Genomic DNA, 14,770 nt, shown 5'->3' with positions numbered 1-14,770 from the left:
ATTGTAACATTCTATATCTCTCTTTATGACAAATCTTCACTTTAATTACCAATTTGCTAAATTTAAACATTCAACATTCTTGTATCTGATATCTCTTTACTTCTCTGATTTATTTTTATTGTAATTTTTAAAAACTCAATTTCTAAAACCATACTTCCCTGATTTTTTTTATTGTACCTTTTAAAAATTCAATTTCTAAAGGATAGTATTATTTTCTAAACAAAATCGTATTAAAAATAGTAACAGGAAATCAGAGATTTTAAGATAAATGTTTTTATTTGAAAGTGTTGCATTGATTTTTGGCAACAAAAATGGGGTGAGAAAAGTATCAGTCTCTAATATCTGAGGTTGCATAGAAGATCCTAAAAGTTTGGATTAAATACAAAACGGGAAATGGAGAAAGATCATCTATGTTTGGCTGTCAAATTTTTCACCAAGTCCAGAATCCTAAAGTAATCAAAGAACAAAGAGGATTCTTTTCCCTCCAGTCCATCCCTGCTGACCCTGTTGCTACCAGCCAGGTTATTACATGGACTGCCACCAACAACAAGATCAAAGCCTCCAAAAGTGCTCATCAGCTGCTCCAAACGATCACCATCAAGCTCCCTTACATCGTCCATGTCATACAAATGACCTTTCTGATTTGTCTGTTCCCACCAACTTCTGACAATATTCCTATTCACTTCTGATTTTTCAACAGACACTACATTCTTGAGAGGGATGCCGAGCCGATGAAGAGCTACCTCTGCTCCACCAATTCCAGAAAAGAGAGAAAGAAGATTGATACCATCAGGATACATATCTTTCAGAACTGACAAATGGTATGCCACAGTGTCAACCTGAAATGAACCGAACCCATAAGGAAAGAGAAATTTACATAGAAACATAGATAGATGCATTAAACACTACTTTCACACAATCCATAATCCATTAAGAAGTTCCATAGAAAAGAAAACATGCTGAAACCGAAGTTACCAAATGTGTTATTTATATATAAATCCTTTTTAACACGTTCATTTTATTTTCTTGGTCTTCTTCCTCTACCTGATGACTCTAGAAGTTGAAACATTGTTACATAATTCCAAGGAGAATCATATTTCTTTATGATAGTAAATACATCCAGAAAGATCTTTGTCGAGTCATTATTTTAAAAGAATGAGAATTATCATACCTGGAATGAATTGCCAAGTGACTTGTATCTGTCAGTCCTACTTATTCCACCTCCCCTGGTGTGGTTCCTTGGGAAGCCTAACAGTGTTTCAACCTCATCAGGCTCAAGAGGAGCAACTTTATTCCTTCCAACCCAAACCAGATTCCATTTCCGACATTGATCAAGAACGTACTTTTGTACATGCTCAGGGGGGTCTTCAGCATGGTTTTCTACAGCTTTCCTAATTCTTTCAGTTAGTTTTGCACTGCCAATACATGTTTGCAGACAATTAAGTTTGGTCCTTGGGTCCCATGAGGGCCACCACTTCCTTGTTAGGGGGAAAGCCTCATGTATTGTACGCGGTGGAAGTGGTAGAAGTGGGAACCTATTTTGGATGGGGAGGTTGTGAATATAGCCCCTTTTCCTGGCTGCCGCACAGAAAAACTTTGAGTCCACAAATTCTGGCTCCACATCATACAAAAATCTAGAAATTGTTTGCCAAACACCTTTTGGTGCTAAGGCCACATTCTCATAATAGAAGTAAGGAGGGCCAATGGCATCTTCTGGAATCCTTCTGTGTGTTATGAAGCTTGACTCTGTAGGTACACCAAACCCAATCATTGGGTTTGGAAGATGGAGAGCTTCCTCATCATCTTCGTTGACGATTTTCTTCTCACACCCCCTAGGCTTTTTCCTTCCCAACACTTCACAATCATACAATCTTCGTTTATTGGATTTAGTATAGTCATTGTATTGTAGCTGCAAAAATAATAACAAAATAACTTGTGACAAATAAATGAGGGGGGAGACAGCAACAGATTGATGATGTTACATAATTTTAAGCAAAAAATTCAAAATAATATATATGCACTGAATGTCTATCACAAAATACCAATATGCCAATATGCTACGTTGCTACCTTTTGTTCAGGCGGTAGAAGAACATCTTCAGCCTTTGCTAGCTGAGCAACATCTATAAAATCTACCAATTCTTCAAGTGAAGAATTTCGACCTGTAACATTTAATTAGAAAAATGAGACAACAAAATAGACAGTGAAAAAGTTCATTTAACAAGACATTTTGTAAACTTGGGAACACAAGCAAACAAAGAGGCCATGAAAGGTTAACTTACTATTATTATTATTGTGGTGACCAAGTTAATTTGATTAATATGATTTATGGCAGAATAGCAACATTCATCTTCTATTAGCTTATTTATACAGAGTTGAACAATCTTACAGTGGCCTTCTTTTTTTGCATAGCCCCCCTCCCACAGATCAGCCCATTTTAGCCATAAAGTGATACCTCCAATTGAGATTCCATGTCCAAGCCGGGAAGGAAACAATTAGACCTTGGTTAAGGGATCTTGTGCTAATAACTTTTGGTTATGGTGGCCTTCTTTAGACAATTATATATAACAAATGACCTATAGATGTTACTTCTCCATGTAAATCCTAATTATAGTGTTAGCAACTAAACAATCGCAATTTTTCTTGGTTTGACTAAAAGTGCAGTATATTCATAAGGTGACTGGATAAGAAGATTTTCTTTATCTATTAGAAACAATAATGGTGGCTCCAAACTGATATGAATTTGTCCCCAACGTGGACATTGGAACAGGTAATCTCCAGGCAAAGGAACTATTATTCCTTGATGTTCTGTGTATTGTATTGAGTATACAATTATATAAAATGCGGATTGATATGCATTCAGCAGGTAGGACTCGACTGGGAGATTATAAAAGTTAGAGAATGAGGAAACTCCATCATGGATTAGAGTGATGGCGTGGTATTGGTTCATTAAAAAGATTCCTACTATAACTTCAAAACTATTAGGTCTTCTGGTTTGTTCTTGGACATGCACCCATGCCAGTAGATCATGATCTCTACAAAACTAAATGAAGTGTTGGATCTTTCAAGAAGGCTATGATTGTTCTTTATGAAACATGGTACTAAACTAAGGCATATTTTACGTAGTGCTTAGATATAAAAATGTTCATTGGGTTTGAGTTCCATTCTCGTTAGGCTTTGATACCATGATGAAATGATCAGATCACAAGGGATGGTGCCACGTTGGTACCTGGTACCATGTCGAGAAGAGAAAAACTAAGGAATATAATGAATTTCGTGTGTTGGGGTAGACACAAGTATTCTTATTCATAAACAAGAGATACAATAATAATGAATAACATCAATACCAAATGATGGAAAATATTTGGTAAGATATTTCCCTATCAAATCATATCAAATCTCCCTATTTAATGCAATCAAATCATGTCTCTAACATAATTAACTCTTATCTCTAACAAAAATATCATCCAATCCCGTTTAATGAACACAATGCAACATTGGGAATTACAATATGAAGTGTTCGTCCAGAAAAGCTTTAACAGGTTTGTTTTGGCAATGACAATAACTTGTGCTAAGAGTGCATATAAAATATCCAACAACTGGCAACTAATATCAATAGTTAAACCTCATAGAAAACAAATATATTCTTTATTTGTCTAATGGCTGAAATGCACAAGGGACATAAATCCATGTCCTCAAAATCAATATAAGATAGCAAGTGAATCATACAAGCAACAAATATAAAGTACAATAATTCTCTCGTTTTTTGCAGAAATAACATGCCAATAACCCACACCAATATACAAATGGAAGAAAAACACACCTAATCTTTCAATGGCAATCAAAGCCTCATCCAACTTGTACCCCATTTTCACCAAAGTTTGTAATGTATCATCGTTCTGAGAAATAGATTTTGCAATTTCCTGCAAAAATATAAAATGAGTAAGCTATATCTCATAATACAAAAATTGTTCCTATATTACATCCTAGCATAAGCAATTCCCCATAAATAAACATTTGTAAAATAAAGTGGAAGCAGGATGAAAATACATTTTTAGTAGGAAAATGAAATTGTACAAGCCCCTGTGGAGCCACATGTTTGAAAATGATTGCATGTCTAATTGCATGTCCTATAGAATTAGGAGAAACCATCCAAGTAGATGACACTTAAGGCAAAAATTAACAAGATACAAAAATGAATCAAATCATACAAACTCTAAAAAATAAATGTCAAAACATAGAGCAGAGATTACTTCATCATCAGAAAAAATATCAGTATCGGATAAATCATCCCAAGAGCTCCCTGCATTTTCTGAAGAAGAAGGATCCCGCTCAATACGCTGCTGTGGCTGGGGAGAACTTTCTAGAGCCTGCAAATATGAAAACAAAATGCACCAAGATAACTGTAACATGAACAGCCAACATATTATAGTATGCAAATGGTATATTAAAGATGTAAGGAAGAAATCTATAAGAAATCAGCAAAGCAAAAAACAAAACAAAGTATAAGAGGTGAAGGTTGAAAAAAAGGAGCAATTATATGCACAAGAAAACCACAGACCACACATTGAAGTTGGTAAATATCATTGTCATTATAGGGTGGTCCAGCTGCTCATTTAATCCCATCCAATCTTTTGCAACTCTAGCCAAGACAAAATTAGGAGAAAAAAAATTGCAACCATTTCAGAGTTTCTTGGCCAGTTCCAAAAGAAACTTGTATTAAAAGGAAGAAATAAATTCTTGACAAAAGGCTAACTCGTTCATACAAGACCCAAAATTTCCTATAACAAACGCTCTTCCTTAAGAAGCCAGCACCTGGCGGCTTGGAAAATTCGGGACTCGCCCAATGGTAGAAGTAGGTTCCCCCTAGGTTCAAACTCGAAACACCAGTTCGTTGCAAGGTTCTCATACCATTGTTACGAAAAGGTTAACCTGTTCATACAAGACTCAGAATTCCCTATAACACAAAATATCCTATTAAGAGAGAAAGGAAAATAAATGGGAGGATAGAGGTTATTAATACTATAAAACTCTTTAATCTTCAATTATTTTATAAGCAATGGGATGCGCACACTAAGCCAACAAAGAAAGATGAATAACTTTTAATAAAAGCTTACTCCGATATTTAATAACTATAAGTTTTAATATAACTTTTTCTCCACGTATACGTTCTAAATAAATAATTGGAACGAATCATAACAGGCAGATGGAATCAAATTCAAAATGTTATGCATAATTTGTTTAGCAAGCATTGACCACCAAGTTTGAAAATATATAGCCATCCGTTTATTGGTTAAATTTCATACAAGTGCAGCATAATTGAAGTTGCTAATCTTGTTTATAATAGGGTACTCAGTAATTTTATTTCATTCCAAGAACCAAAATATCATCGAAAAATGATTGCAATGACATGTCTGCTACAAATGTGGAATTCGAGTTAGGATTCCATAGTTATCAATCTGAAATAGCTATGTGTAGCAGCCAATTCAGAAAGTACTACGGAAGGATACCAGAAATTGGGGCAAAAGATATTTTAAATGTTAGAATACAAACTAAATAGCATATACTACACATGAAAATACTCTAAAAACAAAAGAAAATACACAATAAAAGAAATTCAAGATGAATATAAGTCACAGCTTACACACACAATCATCATCAATCTAGAAGCATTAAAAACATTGTAGTGATGTAAAAGAAAAAAGAAGAAAGATGATGGTCATATTAGAAGAAAAAGTATATAGCAAATTACATAAAAATTAGAAAAATGGAATCCGGGAAATTTAAAAGACAGAACACTTGAATAAAATTCTTATAAAATGTGAAGAGTCACAGTTAAAAACAGATGAAGGTCTGGGATACTTTACACAAAAGTAACCCAAACAACCATGTTCCAGGAATAAAAATGGGGTTTTGAAGGATTTATAGGGGTAGCACCACAATAATGACAGCAGGAGAAAATCCACAATTTTGGCCACTATGTAAAACCACTTGCTATTTGAATCCAACAGCAGTTCATAGTCTTTCCATTAAACTACACTTCATTCTACACACTATTGACTGCTATGGGTAGATGGATGCAACCTTAAACTTACACAAAGAAACAGTTTTCAACATTAGAATTTGTCACCTCCAAGTCACTAGACAGAAAACTTACCATCATTAACTACCAAATGAAAACCAGCAATGATTAACAATTCATTTATGTATATTGTACAATGCTAAAAACTCTTCGAGGTTTACCATTATTAACTACAAATGAAAACCAGCAATGATTCACAATTCATTTGTTTGCAAGATGCTAACAACTCCACAATATGGAAATGTAACTATTAATTTAGTAAATGTAAGGTGGGACGACTACAGTAGAGAAATTGCTTAAAACTCAATAATAGCTCAAGAGGACTTGTTAAAATATCAACTCACCTTGTATGACAGAAGTTCTTCAAGTAGTTTATCTTCGCTTTCCTCACCTAGAAGTTCATCTGGCAATATTATTTGTGAACTTTATGAATCAAATCTATGTTCAAATAGAGTGAAGCAATGTTTTTACCATATTCCTGAATTACTTTAGAAACCATTTCTCTAGAAAATCCCATGCCAATGAAGTGGTTGAATACCTTGGAATTCGCCGAAACTGCAGACGAGCTTGCCTTGAGGGGTAGAGAATGTACATTAGTAGATAAAAACTCTATTTCATTTGCGCAATGTTATTTCTTCATAAATGTTCACAAGAATGTATTTTTTTTCATTGGGTTTAAAATATGCTTAATAGAATGGGTAATTGGAAAAACCATAAAGTTAGCAAAGAAAATGAATAGAATCTGATAAGCACCCTAGCACTTTGGAAACCCTCCCTAAAGACCTAGCTGTCAAAGGAGGAGAACTGAACAGTTAAACACTTCATAAAAAATTTCACACCACTCTGCAATGGACTAAGCACCCCATAATACCCAAGTCCCTATCAGAATCCCTTTAACGATAGCAGTCAGAGATCTCATAAAAAATAGAAAATGCAAAGAATCTAACATATTTTGTGTGTGCAATAAAATAGAGGAAGTGACACTACCAAAAGAAAGGTAACAGCTTGTGAGTATTTGAGAGTAAAGTTATAAACCTTCAAATTATCATATTCCACATGCCGCAGTTGCCTTAAACTATACAACCAGATACACTAAGGTTACCCAAATCAAGGAGGGAATGCAAAATCAGTAAATAAACCCACATAACAGCAATAGAAAAGAAGAAACTGATTCATGAAGAGCTACGATGAAATGAGAAACATAAACAGTAAGGACAGCCTTTTCCAACTATTCAAGTCCCTGTTCACTTGAATAGATTTGAGGGAGAGTGATTGAATGAATTTGAGAGGATTTCAAGGTAAACTTTTTGTTGTTTATTTGAGTGGATTTTGGAGGTAAGTGAGAGTGGATTTGGAAGTAAAGTTTGTGAGAATTAGTGTAGAATTTGATTGATGTGACAGATAAAAAAAATTTACTTCCAAATCCACTCTCACTTATCTCCAAAATCCACTCAAATAAACAAAAAAAAACTTACTTTCAAATCCTCTCAAATTCATTCAATCACTCTCCTCCAAATCCATTCAAGTGAACAAGAGCTAAGTGAGGTTGCTTCAATAGATCAAAAGACACAATGTTCTATTGTGAAAAAGTGAAAAATTAATACATGTATGAATTCCACAAAACCTAAGCTGTAAAATAGATATTATACATGAAAAAAAAAATTATACGATTTCTGAAGAATTTTTTCCCCATTGACCTGCGAGATCAGCTTATGATTTTGGTTTATCATATCAACAACATCTGCAATGAGAAAGGTCTGAAAAAGATTACCTCTCCAGACCCAGTAACAGCCTCTCCATTAGGAACAGTTAAACATGAAGATGAAGACTGATAGTTCTCAATTTCAAGCTCATCTTCAGTGTTCCAGTCAAAATTATCACTCTCCACAGCGGAATCATCTCCGCCCTGCAATAATTGTTCAGAAAGAGCAGCAAAAGCTAAGAAGCAAGAAAAAGTAAGAAAGAAAAGTTTTTCAGAGCTACATATGCTCCAGAAAAAAAAAACTAAAAGTGTAGTAGTTAATGACAAGTAAAATGTACCATCTTCAATCTCTCAGCTTGGCAGAATACAGGTATTTTAGCTGCCCAAGCACAGAAGTAACAGAATTAGTGTGAATGAATAACTCTTTATCAGTTGTATTTGTTAGTTTGTTATTTACAGCTGTGTGTCAGAATTGACCAATTAGAAGTGCAGCTGTAGCTTATACATAGTTGCTGAAAACAGAAGTCATCAATTGCACAAAATTCAGTATAATCAATACAGAATTTTCCTTTCTTTGTACCTTTTTGTTTTTCTCTTAATAATTAGTATCACACAAACCTAATCACATTTAGGAATACCAGTCAAACCAAACAATTTACCACGATTCATGAACTCAATTCACAGAAAAACCAATTGAACTGGACTAGTGTTCAAGACATAGAAATCTTCAGCATGCCACCACAAGGCAGTAGTAGTCAATCGAAAGAGCTTAAAACAGTGGGAGGAAAACTAGGATTCACCCAAAAAACTCCTAACAACGAATTCTAAGAGGTAGCATTACTAGCCATTGCAAAAATAAAAGGACCACTAACTATATCCAAGAACAACACTATACACTAATTACAACATCATATAACCCATGTAGCCAACCTTACCCAGTAGTCAAATCACTTTGAAACTCGTAGTAGTGATAATGATCTTACCCACCTCAAATAAAATTGACTTCAGTGGAAGATTCGTGTGGTCGATGAGAAATACCCACCTTTAATGGTATTAGAAGGTGAATATTGGTACCATAAAATCCCCAAAAACAATACCACAAAAGAAAAACATAAAAAAATACAGCTCTGGAAAAACAGGAAACAAATTTCACATGCAAAACAGAAATTTTTCGAAGGAATAAAAAAACTCTTCTTGACTAACTAACCAAACACACCCACTAAAAAAAAATGCCAAACCCTAGAAAACAAGTTTCATCATTGATGCAAAAACAAGACATAGTTGCAGAATCACTACCGGTCGGAGAATGCAGAACCCAAAATGCACTTCCACAGGTTCAGCTCTGCACAAAACAAACAAACAAACAAACAAAAAATTATTCAAAACAGATTCAACTCAAAACTCGTATCTTACACAAAATCAATCAAAGATAAAGGAAAAGAAAGAAGAGAGATTTCAAAACCATTCTTCGTGCAAGAAAGAAGAAAAGCTAGCGGTACTGATGCATGCAAGGAGAGAACAAAGACACGGAATGGAAAAAAGAGCGTCTTGAAGAACACAGACTGGTCAGGATTCTGAATGAGACTTACAATTCTAAATTATCATGATGAAGAATGCAAAACCACCAACATGGAAAGGCGTTTCCCCACTCGCACATTTTCATTCTATGTTCCACACTTTTGTCATCAGGAATCAAACGGTTGAGGACACAAAAGTCTCTTAAAAGTAACTCACGTGTCCTCCTTTAAACCGTTTGATTGCTGTACCAATTCTAATATTAGTATGACTTTTTTCATCTTTTATTAAAGTGACATACGAAAGAATAATGACATATAATCTATTGGCGAGTATGATTTTCTCGTCGTACTCGAGAGTGTGGTAGGTGAAAAAAAAAATATCTTCTTTTTCACTTATTTAATGTAAAGTTTTAAATATTTATTAATTATAATACGAATTTTGTAATGTAATATTTTATTATTAAAATAAAATTTAAAATTTTGATATAAAGTTTTATATAAATTTAGATTTAAAATATTATGAAATAAAATTAAAGTTTTAAAATGTTGACTATTTAATATTTACTTTTAATATTTACTTTTTATGAAAATTATTAGTTATTTTGTATGTATATTTATGTTTATTTATATTCTAAAATTTATTGCCTTAAATATCTAAAATTTCTTATTATAATTTATATATATAAAATCATATTATGAACTCATAACTTTAATAAATTAATATTTAATATTGAACATAAATCTTGTTTTTACATTTCATTAATACTTATATGTTTTGTTAATTTACATTTATGAATCATAAGTGTTAGTTGTTACTTTTATAAGAGTTATAAACAAAAAAAAAATATTATTTTAACATAGAGTAAAAAAATAGTAATACTTATTTTGATTGTTAATTTATTTAATGAATTTGAAGTAGATTTATTTAATGTTTACTTGTATTTAAAGTTATAATAAGTATAGTTATTATTCAAACACCATATTTATTTTCTTGTATGGTTTCAATTATACTCTTCCAGTCACTTTATTTTGTAATAAATTTCATTTATTATCAATAATAGGTTTTTATTCTTCATGTTTTTAGTTTTTAGCTGTCACTTGTTTTTAAACTATTTTTTTATTTTATCCGGTCCAAAAATCATAATTAGAATTGTGGTCCAATAAAACTTCTCATGAAATAGTTTAAACTTATATCAATGATTATTCATAATTTATTTAATCTTATAAATATAGTAATAACTCTTAGTGATTTCAGTATCAAAAAATCTTTGCAAGTAAATATCCTCTTTCGTCAACAAATAGATTATCTCCAAATAAAGAAGTGATCAAATCACAGTTAGTATTTTGTTATCATCTATCCATAAAGTTTCACTTCAAAATTTTGAATAAGACCAAAATTTGAATAAGATCAACTTCAATATACATATTATTTTATTTTAGGGTTAAATATGTTTTTAGTTCCTAAACTATTGGCCGTTTCTGGTTTTCGTCCCTCTTTCAAAATAAGGTACAATTTCGTCCTCATTCTTTTTAAAACGTTCGTTTTAGTCCTCGGAATTTTGGTTTTAGTCCTCATTTGTTGCTAAATGAGGACCAAATTTTTAAACAGTATTTAGTTTTCGAGGACTAAAACGAACGTTTCGAAAAGAATGAGGACCAAATTGTACCTTACTTTGAAAGAGGGACGAAAATCAGAAACGACCAATAATTTAGGAACTAAAAACATATTTAACCCATTATTTTATTATTGAATAATGTGTTTTGTCCACTAATAAAGAATTTTGAGGAGAAGAATAGATTTTTTTTATTGAAGAAAAGCGAAAATAGATAATGTTGAGAAGAAGAAAGAAAAAAGAGTGTGAGTAAAAGGAACTCTTTCTAATACAACTATCACCTCATATGTTTTATATTATTTAAAATAGTTTAAATAGTGATAAGGTTCTTTAATTTATTGGTTTGATTCATTAGGGTTTTTCTTATTATTTTTGGGTTTAATTTAGTATTTTAATTTTTTTTAAATATTCCATCTATTTATTTTTAATAAGTTGATATCAACCTCATCTCCATATATGTCATGAGTCAGAAATTTATAATATTTTTAAATTTTAATGTAAAAAAATATATAAGTCATGTCATGGTCATGTCATGATTTCACATGACATGATACACGTGAATGTTTCAACTTTTTTAATTTAAAAAGTTAAAAATAAAGAAATAATTAAAAATAATTAAGAATTTTATGAATTCACATGTTAGATACGATGTTAATATCAATTTAACAAAAATAATTAAATTGAACTTTTCAAAAAAAAATTCTAAAATAATAAGAAGATCAAAAGAAACCAAATAAGAGAAGACTAAATTTCTAATTAAGTCTTTTAAAATTAAACTAAAACAAAATTTTATATAAGTGTACATTTATCATCATTCTTATTAATATAGATAATATAAATGATTTAATACTTATTTTTATTTAATATATATATATATATATATATATATATATTAATTATATTGACCTGTGAATTTCAATTATATTGACATCTTAATAGTGAAATTGGTGAAAATAAGGACATGAATAAAAGTATATAATTTATTAAAAAAACAATTTGAAAAAATAATAATATTAGGTTTTTTAAGTAAAAATGTGTAATAGTAGGAACTTGAATGTTTATTTAGTATTTTTTTTCATTTAATATAAAAAATACTAACTTTCTTTATATACCATTGTAATGTCTCTAAAGTAGAATGTATGAAATTTTCATGTTTTTTTTTTTTTTTAATTTTAGGTGTTCATATAATATTATTACATGTCATTTTAGTCACACTTGGATATCATGTTATCTTATTTAAATTTTAATAAATTATTAATGCTACAAATACTTTTTTATGTTATATATTTTTACTTAATTATATATTTAAAATATAGAGTTTTTAAAAGAAATATATAATAAAAAATATGGTTAAATATGTTTTTAGTCTCTAAACTAATAAGTGAATTTGTTTTTAGTTCATCTTTCAAACTAAGGGTCATTTTAGTCCTCGTCCTTCAGAAAAGTTTAATTTTTCGTCCTCCAAAACTAACAACGTTAAAAAGAAGATGAGGTGACTAACGTTTGAACACGTGTGATGATATCTGTCCTTCCTAACTTTCGCCACGTTAGTATCTGTTAATTCAAAGTGAAAACATTGCTTTATTAGGTTGATTGGTAAAGTTTGGATGAAAGTGTGGTTTGAAGGGTGAAGAGCAAGGACGAGGTCATCATTTTAGCTGGAAAGAAGGTTGAAGAGCAAAATGTTGGATTTCATCTTCTTCAGCATTGGTGAAGTTGGTGACGTAAGTTCATTCTTCTCTTTCATCTGAATAAATGGATGGATTTGGGATATAGGGTTTTGTTGGGACTAAAGGGATCTTTATTGATTTACGTTCGGAATCACTGTTGAAAGGAAATGAAAGTTGATAGTGGAGGAATTGGTTGCACGCGAAGGACCATTGATTCAGGAATGTCCCAAACATGTGGGTCCTCTTCTCACTTAACTTTAAAGATCTGTGGTTGTAGGGAAAGATTGTTGTTGTTGAAGGCAACTACATTGAAGAACAAAGGAAGACTATTTTATAAATGTAGAAATTGGGCAGTAAGTGAGAAAAAATGGTTGACTTATTCTACTTTGTGTTTGTATTCATGATTTGTAATTTCTTTTGTAGAGTAATTCAAGCTGTAATTACTTTGAATGGGTTGATGAAGGAGATTATGAAAATGAAGAAAGCTTACCAGGGAAGAGTGAAGAAGTTGAAGTTTGTATGGAAAAGGTTGTGTTGGATCTGAGGAAGAAGAAGGAGAAGTTGAAGAGAAAATTAGAGCAAGAGAGAAAAAAATTTCAAAATGATGTTGGTCTTATTTGTATTGTCATGGGCATTAACAGTAATGTTTTGTATTATGTTTGTGTTGAATATAAATTGTAATTAGATTGGTAATGTTGTGATGTAGCATAAGTTTGAAGTGTTAAATTGAATAAAATATGGAAGTTCGTTTGAATTATGGCCTGATGTTTGTGTTCTGTGCATTTGTTGTATCACTAATAAGTTTGATGTTTATTGATGAATCAATATTTTATTCACTTCACTTAATTTATTGTACTAAAATTAATCAGGGAATTATGCTTAAATGTCCAGTATTTTCCCAATTTTTTTAATTGTGCTTAATTTGATCGAAAATTCTTATTTTAACTAATTTGAATTATCTGAGTTAATTATTTTCATTATTGATTGCAGGGAAAATTTTAGAAATATTTTAGGACATTTAGAAAAACATTCACACAGTGTACTTGAAAGAAGTTGCGTTACATTAATTTAATTTGTGTGTTGATCCATAGAAGCTTGAGATGGAATATTTTCTTGAAATTTTTAGAAGCAAAGCTTGAAACCCACGTACACATCACACGGCCAATTAGCACACTGCCCATCCATTTTTGCCAAGCATTGGAGATAAACCGTGAAGGATAGTGGAGGGGACCACATTGCAAGCTAAGTTCACGGTTTTGGACAATTGGAAGCACATGGAATAAAAGAGGGGGCCACCTTGGTTAAAGTTCACGTACGGGTGCAGCTCCAAAATGCAAAATGTTGATTTTTATTAATTTAATATTATGAAGGGAAGTGGTGTTACGGCCATATGCTTTGGCAAGCCAACAAATCACATGCTTTTGAATCAAAGTGGGAGCCACCACACCTTTAGCGTGGAACTTGATTTCTAATTGGATTGGCCATTATTTGGGAAAAGCAACAACATCTGCACACGGCCTAGGCCATTGGAAAATTCATTTTTGGCAAGCAAAGTTTTGGATGGAATCAAAGTGGGAGCCGCGAGAATTTTCTTTGGCTTAGGAAAGGATGTAGTAAACCGTGAAGCATAATGGAGGGGGCCACCACTTGGTTGATTGAAAGCTCACAATGGATTCCAAAATGCTAAGGGAAGAGCACAACTTCCGTCCAGCTTGGGAGACTCTCACGGTTGTGTCTATTTTTTTTAGCTGCAGCTTCACGTAAATAAGGAGAAGAGATGGAGAGTGATGTCTCGGCTGCCACCATGAATTAAAGAAGAAGTGCAAGGCTGGAGCAGCTGCACATAACATCCAGCTTGAAGCCACCAAGAGGAAGATCACGGAAATAGGAGAGAGCAACGTTCGGATAGCACACTGGATGCAACAAGAGTGCATGAGTTGGAGAAGAAGAGAAGCAGCGTGTATTTATTTGGCTGGAAGTAGAGAAGGAAGCTTCCATTAAAGAGAGTGTCCAACAACGTTAAAAAGAAAGGGGAGCAGCATATGGAAGAACAAGCCAACACGCTGGAAGAGAAGAGAAGAGATGCTGGGATATGTTTGAGCAGCTGAGCTTGAAGAAGAAGTCCAGCCACATCCAGGAGCATCACGTCCAGCTGAGATAGAAAAGAAGCACATGGAAGGAAGCATA

General features: G+C 32.3%; 1 protein-coding gene across 2 annotated transcripts; it reads right to left on the bottom strand.

The window, feature by feature from the left end:
* Positions 1–257: 257 nt before the first annotated feature.
* Positions 258–9,509, bottom strand: LOC108345675 (DNA (cytosine-5)-methyltransferase DRM2). 2 transcript variants are annotated; one of them, XM_017584343.2, is made up of 11 exons: positions 9,373–9,509; positions 9,080–9,125; positions 8,122–8,162; positions 7,853–7,987; positions 6,553–6,652; positions 6,426–6,472; positions 4,253–4,369; positions 3,823–3,922; positions 2,070–2,161; positions 1,172–1,909; positions 258–839 (listed from the first exon to the last, which is right to left on the bottom strand). In XM_017584343.2, exons 3-11 carry the CDS (start codon positions 8,122–8,124, stop codon positions 405–407), a joined length of 1,767 nt encoding a protein of 588 aa, XP_017439832.1. In that variant the 5' UTR covers positions 8,125–8,162; positions 9,080–9,125; positions 9,373–9,509; the 3' UTR covers positions 258–404. The 2 variants fall into 2 exon arrangements, with proteins under 2 accessions (XP_017439832.1, XP_017439831.1); XM_017584342.2 differs by having other exon boundaries at positions 9,246–9,409.
* Positions 9,510–14,770: the final 5,261 nt, after the last annotated feature.

This window comes from Vigna angularis, chromosome 8 (assembly GCF_016808095.1).
Source record: "Vigna angularis cultivar LongXiaoDou No.4 chromosome 8, ASM1680809v1, whole genome shotgun sequence".
NCBI classification, from domain to species: Eukaryota; Viridiplantae; Streptophyta; class Magnoliopsida; order Fabales; family Fabaceae; genus Vigna; species Vigna angularis.
This window is presented reverse-complemented; position numbering and strand designations above follow the sequence as displayed.